The sequence below is a fragment of the Ostrea edulis genome, chromosome 4 (genome assembly GCF_947568905.1).
Source record: "Ostrea edulis chromosome 4, xbOstEdul1.1, whole genome shotgun sequence".
Taxonomy (NCBI): domain Eukaryota; kingdom Metazoa; phylum Mollusca; class Bivalvia; order Ostreida; family Ostreidae; genus Ostrea; species Ostrea edulis.
In genome coordinates this window covers 65,919,110-65,926,694 of record NC_079167.1, presented here as the reverse complement: position 1 = coordinate 65,926,694, position 7,585 = coordinate 65,919,110, and the positions used below count along the sequence as shown (strand labels likewise).

General features: G+C 35.5%; 1 protein-coding gene across 1 annotated transcript; it reads right to left on the bottom strand.

Moving 5' to 3' along the window:
* Positions 1-2,305: 2,305 nt before the first annotated feature.
* On the bottom strand, positions 2,306-6,256 carry LOC130053828 (putative nuclease HARBI1). The gene is made up of 6 exons (XM_056161430.1): positions 6,007-6,256; positions 4,783-4,933; positions 4,227-4,407; positions 4,056-4,145; positions 2,897-3,061; positions 2,306-2,522 (listed from the first exon to the last, which is right to left on the bottom strand). Exons 1-6 carry the CDS (start codon positions 6,208-6,210, stop codon positions 2,306-2,308), a joined length of 1,008 nt encoding a protein of 335 aa, XP_056017405.1. The 5' UTR covers positions 6,211-6,256.
* Between the last annotated feature and the right edge of the window lie 1,329 nt (positions 6,257-7,585).

Sequence of the window (7,585 nt, the reverse complement as noted above, 5' to 3'; positions counted from 1 at the left end):
TAGTTCTCCTTTGAATTAATCCTTTTCCATTACGTAACTGAAAAACATTTTCTATCTCTTTCTTTGGTATCTGTGATTTAGAAAGTACTTGGAACTCGGAACAGAATTCTGCAAGACATATTTCATGGATAATATCTTGTTCTGGGCGATTTTCCTACATATCAACGATATTAGTCATCCAGATGTTATCATCATCATCATCATCACCTCCATCATCATCATTCAATCCCCCCTCTGTTTTCAATTCCATTCTTCCGCCTTATTTTGATTTGAGCAAGGGGTTTACTTAAACGAGTTGGATTTTCACCAACTGGAATGAAAATTGTGTTTCTTAAGCACTTTTTCTATCTTCAGGTTGCACACTCTGTATACAGCTTCATGTGCACTGACCTCTCGATGATTTAGATACGCTGTCCCTATTCACTTTATTGTCTGCTGTGCACTAAGATGTCCCTCTCTTGTCTCTTTGTGTTTACTTTAACAACATACCCATTTCTCTTTCAGATTTTGAGATATATGAAGCAATGTATACAATACAGCTAAATGGGTCCAAGATATACTGTGTATCCATATTTGCATCCCATGATCTAAGAAGGCATGGGTTGTACTGGTTAGTCCACAGCTCAAATGGATTTCTTCTCAGAATGGCAAACTTCAAAGACAATGCCATTCCCCAACTCCCAGGTGAGTTGATGATAAAGTCCATTTCTTTTTATTTTCTCTCTTTTATCAACTGACTATATTTAAAATATATCATCTTCTTTTCAGAGGGTGCAAGTATCATAGACCCAGCTGATTTTGAATCTCCTTCAACATCTAGTAGGTTACCTTTTTAGGTCACCTGAGCCAAAGGCTCAAGTGAGCTCTTCTGATCACATTTGTGCTGTCTGTTTGTAACATGATTAATCCTACATTAAGTGAAGGACCATTCCCCATTCAAAAAGATGTATGACCTTGTGACCTTTGACTTAACCAGATCAGCAAGGTCATTTTAATCATATTGGTGTTGGGGCATATATATTTTAAATCATTTTCAGTTATGTGCAATGTGGCCCATTGTCCACTTGTATTATATATCTAGATTACAGTGTTATACATGTAGGAATGACAGAGTCATGGATTTTAAATGCATAATGAACAAAATGATCAACACCATGTAAGCTGCTTATTTGAAAATTTATTGCACACACACACACAAGTCTGAAGTACCTGGCTGTCTACCTGTCAATCTTCTTTCTATATACACACACAAACACACCCACATATTAACTCTTGACTTTCAACATTTTAGGTTCAAGTTCGAGTCACACAAATTCCAGCAGGCCCTCAGCAGGTTCAAGTTCAAGTCACACAAATTCCAGCAGGCCCCCAGTAGGTGGGTATATATATGTATAACTACAATGGAAAAGAATCACAATGTTTATATTAAGGGTGAAAGAGAGTGCATCATTTATGATGAATTATTTTACTCTTGGATCATTATGTCTCCATTCTTCCAGGGGAGACATTTTTTGTACTTTCTGTCTACCCGTCTGTCTGTCTTTCACAAAATGTTGGGGTTTTCTGTTTTTAATTTCATTTTTCTATCACATATCATAATTCCTCCAAATTCCATTGTAGATACCACCAGGGAGCGTCTGGTGGATATTGAAGAGGAGAAATTAAAGCTTATGAAGGAAAGCGTTGAAATTAAGAGAAGGAAATTAAATTTATTAGAGGATTATATCACCTGGAAGAAACAGCAGGCTACATATACATGTACGTCCCCATCGTTATCACCAGTAATAAAATTTTGAGGTGCACAGTTATCTTCACCAAACACAGTTTGGAATTATTTTGTTTTTATTATACGTCCGTCTTTAGAAGAGATGTATTATGGTAAGCGATACCTGTACATCAGCCTGTCTGTCTGTCCGTCCGTTGGGGGGTTTTCTGTTTCTAATTTCATTGCTATTTAGCTTCTTTGAGGATCATTGTGGAACATTTTGCAATTTAAATATCCATTTTGTTTGCTCTTGCAGGAATTGTGCCCCTTTAGGTGAACATTATTGTTATATGTAGGGTACATAATTTGTTAGGCATTTTTACTCCATCTTGTTTTACAGAGTGTGTGTATGGATATTGAAGATGGGTATGTTACAAGGATTTTGATTTTCTTCAATTTTTGAGAAAAATACAGGTTATTGAACTAAGTCTGTTTAGAGGAAATAATACAAAGAGAGCACATAATTTGTTTGGTAAACTCCTTCCACAGTTCTCAATTAGAACTATTTGATATTCTTCTATTAAGTATATATAAGCACCTTTAATTAAATCGCTGGATTATAGCCTGTCCAGTTTGGTCAACTGCAGCATTGGGAACCTGTGGGTGGGCATCATCCTGATTCATTATCAGTACCTCATTCTCCTCAGCTGGAATCCTCATCTGTACACACATATTATGCAGCTTCAAACACGCCATTATGATCTGTACAGATTTTGCAGGGGTAAAAAGAAGCACTCCACCAGATTTATGTATACACCTGGAAGTATATGTGGCATAGATTTATTGCCCTTAGATTCAATATTTTGAAACATATAATTGATTATTCATGTAGACTTTTAAAATAGTTCATGGTTAACAAGATTTTTTACTATAACTATTGAAAAAGACTCCAACAAAATTTATGTTCCTGTTACACATAAATCTTATTAAATCATTGACATAGCAAAATTTTATGACGTCACAGGAGGGTGGAAATACCTTACGGCATTTCAGGTATCCATTACATAATATAGCAATTTCTTGTTATTTTCATTACAATATATAGGTAAAACATTTTATATATATATATACATGTATATATCTCAATTTGAGCAACGACAACCCCCCCAACCCCCCAGTTAATATTGGTACCTGAAGCGGGACTTGCATACTCCTAGTGCTCTTTCAACCACAACACGAGTCCTGCTGTGTGCAGCATTAAACGACTGTTCAGCAGCGATAGATGGATTTAACTTTGGTGTCATCATGTACTTCTTCAAAGCATATGCCGAGTCACCCAAAAGCCATCCATCATCTCTATGTAAAAATGATAAACCCACATGTTATGCCCAAAATTGACCAATTTTCAAAAATCTTCTTCTCAAGAACCGCACTTGTTTAAGAAAAGCTTTTGATGTTTTAATGTTAATACACCTATTATGTTATGTGAAGCCTTTCATCATTGTATGTACTTATGAGGGCATTGAAGTTGTAAGAACACATCTCATTTTATATATTTGCTTAATGTTAAAAAATTATCTTAGATATTCAGAACAGGAATATTCTTTCTAGATTTCATAGCCCTTGGGAGTAGTGATAATTTTTACTTAGTACTTACATGTAGGTGACCGATAAGGCCTGTGGGCCTCTTGTTTAAATAATGAAATAGGATTATTTTGTTGTGTATGAAAAATAAAAGCTCTTTGGAGAGAACTTAGTATTTAGTGTATACATGTATACAGAATTACCGCTAATGGAGTTGGTTTAAATGTTGTGAATGTTATTTTGAATGGAATGTCATTGAATTAATTAGAACAATATCTCAAAATACTCTACTATATATATCAAACAATATATATGTCCATGACTGTAACTAATTATAATTTTCAAATTGTGTGAACTATTAGGTCATATAAAAATGAATTATTTCATTGAAAGGTTTTCATCAACGACCTGGAACTCTGAATTGTCTGACTTGAAAAAAAATACTTCTTACCATTCTGTTGATGAACATATTTCTAATCTTTTTTTTTAATTTTTCTTCTTGATATAAGTTTTTAAATGAACGAACAGTAGATATGGTGTTGATTAAATATGTACCTGTACAACTTGAACTGAATGCCATAAATTAACAACTATTCTGATTGTGTGGATGGGAAGTGAAAGTAAATTGAAGAAGTTTCATCAGCAATTCTTTACATGTTCACTTGTATTTACTGGTAAATGTTCAAATAAAAGAAATCCACATTGAAGGTGGTCTATTAAATGAATGAAAATTGTGCATGTTCTATTTTTCTTTTGAAAGACTTACCTAGCCTCCATATGGTCTTTCAAAGCAGAGTTCGAAAACATGAAAGAGTCATGAACTGAGCCTGGCCATTTGCATACCACATTACGAAATCTGCAAATAGATGAATTATATTATAAATTTGATTTTTATGTAAAAGGGATATTGGAATATTTGTATAAGCTATAAGCAAACCTCAAGGAGGTGTCAGCAACAACTTGTATATTTAATGCATGAAACCCCTTCCTGCAGACGTACTCTGGCTCGTTCTCCTTTGGAGCAATGATGGAAATGAGGGTCCCATCAATTGCTCCAAGTACATTGGGAAATCCTGCCATCTTGAAAAAGTCCTGCTTTATTTGGATGGCTTCATTTTCTAAAAGAGAAATAGCAATTTCTTTCATTTTAAAAATATTCATGTATATACAAAACATACGGCATTTCAGGTATCCAGTACATAATAGAGCAATTTTTTGTCATTTTCATTACAATATACAGGTGAAACATTATATATATATAAGCAATCCACTAATATATATATATATATATATATATATATATATATATATATATATGTATATATATGTAATCAAAAATTTAAAAAAATGATTACACACACACACACACACACACACACATATATATATATATATATATATATATATGTATATGTATATATATTATATATAAAGTATATTTGTGCATTTACATTTTCATAAGGGCTATTATGATTTTATATATATTTATGTACCTGTGGGGAAATTTATATTATCAATTTTTGCACAAATAGATTTTGTAACAGCATCGATGGATCTGCTGACACTCACACGAGAAATTCCGTGTAGATCTCCACATTCAGAAAAAAAGGAAGCCTTTGCCAAATACCTCAATGTTACTAACACCTGCAAAATCAAAAAACTTTTGTTGGTATGGTGAGGTTATGGGTAAGTAAAAATTTGAAAGGGGGATGACGCACAAAAAAAATTAATTCAGTTGACGAGAGCAATTTAATGTGGATCGGTCCTCATGTGACTTATCAATGTTAATGGTTGAAAGTGGAAAAACTGTATTAATTTCCAATCAATATAATTTAATTAAATCAATAACCAAAAAGCGGTAAATCTAGTGCGTTTTATAAATGCCGAAACCTGAATACGGTCCCTGATCATGCGATCAACCGAAAGTCCGCGTTTTAGGATTAAACATAGACAATGTTGAATCAGACTGAGTTCTAGATATCCAAGGTAACTTAAATAAATCGCACTTGCATATATGGTGCATTTATATGCGCATGTTATTGTGTCATCCTTTGTCCATGTTATTGTGTCGTACTTTTGTAGAAGAATTCTCAGAAAAAGCTTATATCTTTATGTACCTAAGTTACAAACAGTAACCTCTGCAAATTGTGTGTTATTACGAGAGAGAAAAACGTTACCCGGGACTTTCGGCATATGGTTACAGACTACTAGTAGTGCCTGTTTATAAATAGAGGTTTTTTCTTAAACATTCTTGGGGATGTATGTGGGGTGGATTTGTGTTATTATAGGGCATAGATGGAAAGAAGAGGGTCTGAAAAAAATTAAAAACTTATAATAATGGGAAATTCTGCTCATAAGTGTGTAGTAGGAAGGGTGTAAATAGGCCATTGTTTACCTGCTTCTCAAAGGGAAAGGGAAATATGCTGGGTAGGGGTTACTTGCAGTGTCATAACAGGACTTGTGTGCGGTGGATTTTCCTGAGATTCACAAATATTTTTGGACTTGAATTGCTCTAAGTCTGTACCAAGTTTCAAGTAAGTTGCGGAGATGGAATTGTTTATATTAATTTTTATGTTATAAAGGAATGTATAGCAAAATAATTGGTAGTCTGTGTCCATATTCGGGTTTCGGCCGTACTACATTTATCGCTTACCAAAAGAAAGATAACTCTTTTCTAAACAAGTAAGGGTCGGACTTGAAATACAAAGTTAGTATACTTGTGTAGAAACGGGAAGAGGGTGGCTTCTTTGTGTTGTCCTCCTCAAATCCTCTGCAATTACGTCCATCAGTTGGAAAATAAACGGACGAGGCAACCGATATCTCTCGACTACCTCCACATCTTGTAGGTAGTCAAGTGGATTCGCCCTGTCTCGAAACACTCGTTCTCGACGTAATTGTCTTCTCGCTATGTCGTCTGTCATGTCCTCACGAGTATAAGAGCAGCCATTTTGTTTGTTTACCGACTTTACGTGCATGTAAGTATTGTTAAAATAGCCCTAGACCACTCGTAGAGTTACGATCGATCTTAATCGTAAATCGCAAGTCGTAACTTTTAGTGAAACGGCCGTACGTGCTACGTTCACGTTTAGGGCTACGTTTACGTTCTACGATAGGTTAGTGAAACGGCCGCCTGGATCTTATACAATGGTCCAGAGTTGGATTTCTGTCCAGAGTTGGATTTCTGACCAGGGCAGAGAAGAAAACCACTGCCCTCAGGATCCTGATGTAGTTACCTTCTTTGAAAATAATCAGCTGCTGAAAATTTTAATTATAAACATCAATGAATGCACACACTTTTTACAGCAATATTTTTATGAAAGATTTTTACGCATCATAGGTTCTCGAAAAAAAAATGGAAGGTGGAAATAAACTACAAATCTCGGTCGAGTGCCATCACCACCCTGATTCACATTATTCCCAACACGGTGAACACTCTCAGGTTCCAAAAGATACCGGAACTATCCCCCAAAATGTGGCTCGATTTCTCGGAGACAGATAAAAAAAAAAAAAACCACTGTGCTGAAAATGTTGGAGGAATTAAAAAATTTCAGGTTAGAATTATAAAAAAAAAAATTTGATTTCAAAATGTTATTTTAACGTTTCTGAATTTTGATTATTTTTTCCCCACTAATTGCTCTTAACATATACTACTCAAAATTTGATAAGGATCATAGATATTTTTCTGTTTAAAAAATTAATAACTACATAACTGGTAATATGGTGTCCAAGTGAAATCAAAAACGTCTTCAACAAACTTGCACGTGCATTTCATGCCATGGGAAATGCGTTTCTCATCACAGTTTATGCTTTTTGCTACCATTGCACGATTTTCACTCAGGCATCGGTGTCTGATTCTTTCTAAAATTTCAAACTCACTTGAGTGTTTACACAACGTTTATCATCACAATGCCCCCTCCACGTGTAAGGCGTCGCCTGACGACAGAACAACTGGGCAGATGTATTGGAATGCTTGACGCTGGCTATTCACAACGTGACGTTGTAAATGCACTAAACGTCAGCCAGAGCGTTGTAAACAGGGCCTGGAATCGACAGCAAACGTTTGGTACAGCAGCACACCGACATGGGGGTGGTCGTCAGAGGTCGACAACCCAACGCTAAGACCATTTTGTGGCTCTTCAGGCACGATGCTATCCCTTCTGGACAGCAACCAGCCTACGTAACGACCTCCTGAACGCCTCGGGGGTGAATGTGTCCACTCAGACGATACGGAATCGGCTTCACAATGCAGGTCTCAACTCGAGAAGGGCATATGTTCGAGTCCCTCTGACTGTTCGA

Excerpts from the sequence above, each read along its gene's own strand:
- LOC130053828 (XM_056161430.1), bottom strand. The coding sequence starts at position 6,210 with ATGACAGACGACATAGCGAGAAGACAATTACGTCGAGAACGAGTGTTT. Across the intron at positions 4,146-4,226 it reads GTTGCTGACACCTCCTTGAG|ATTTCGTAATGTGGTATGCA; the intron begins GTTTGCTTATAG and ends ATCTATTTGCAG. Across the intron at positions 2,523-2,896 it reads GTATGCAAGTCCCGCTTCAG|GTGTATACATAAATCTGGTG; the intron begins GTACCAATATTA and ends ATATACTTCCAG.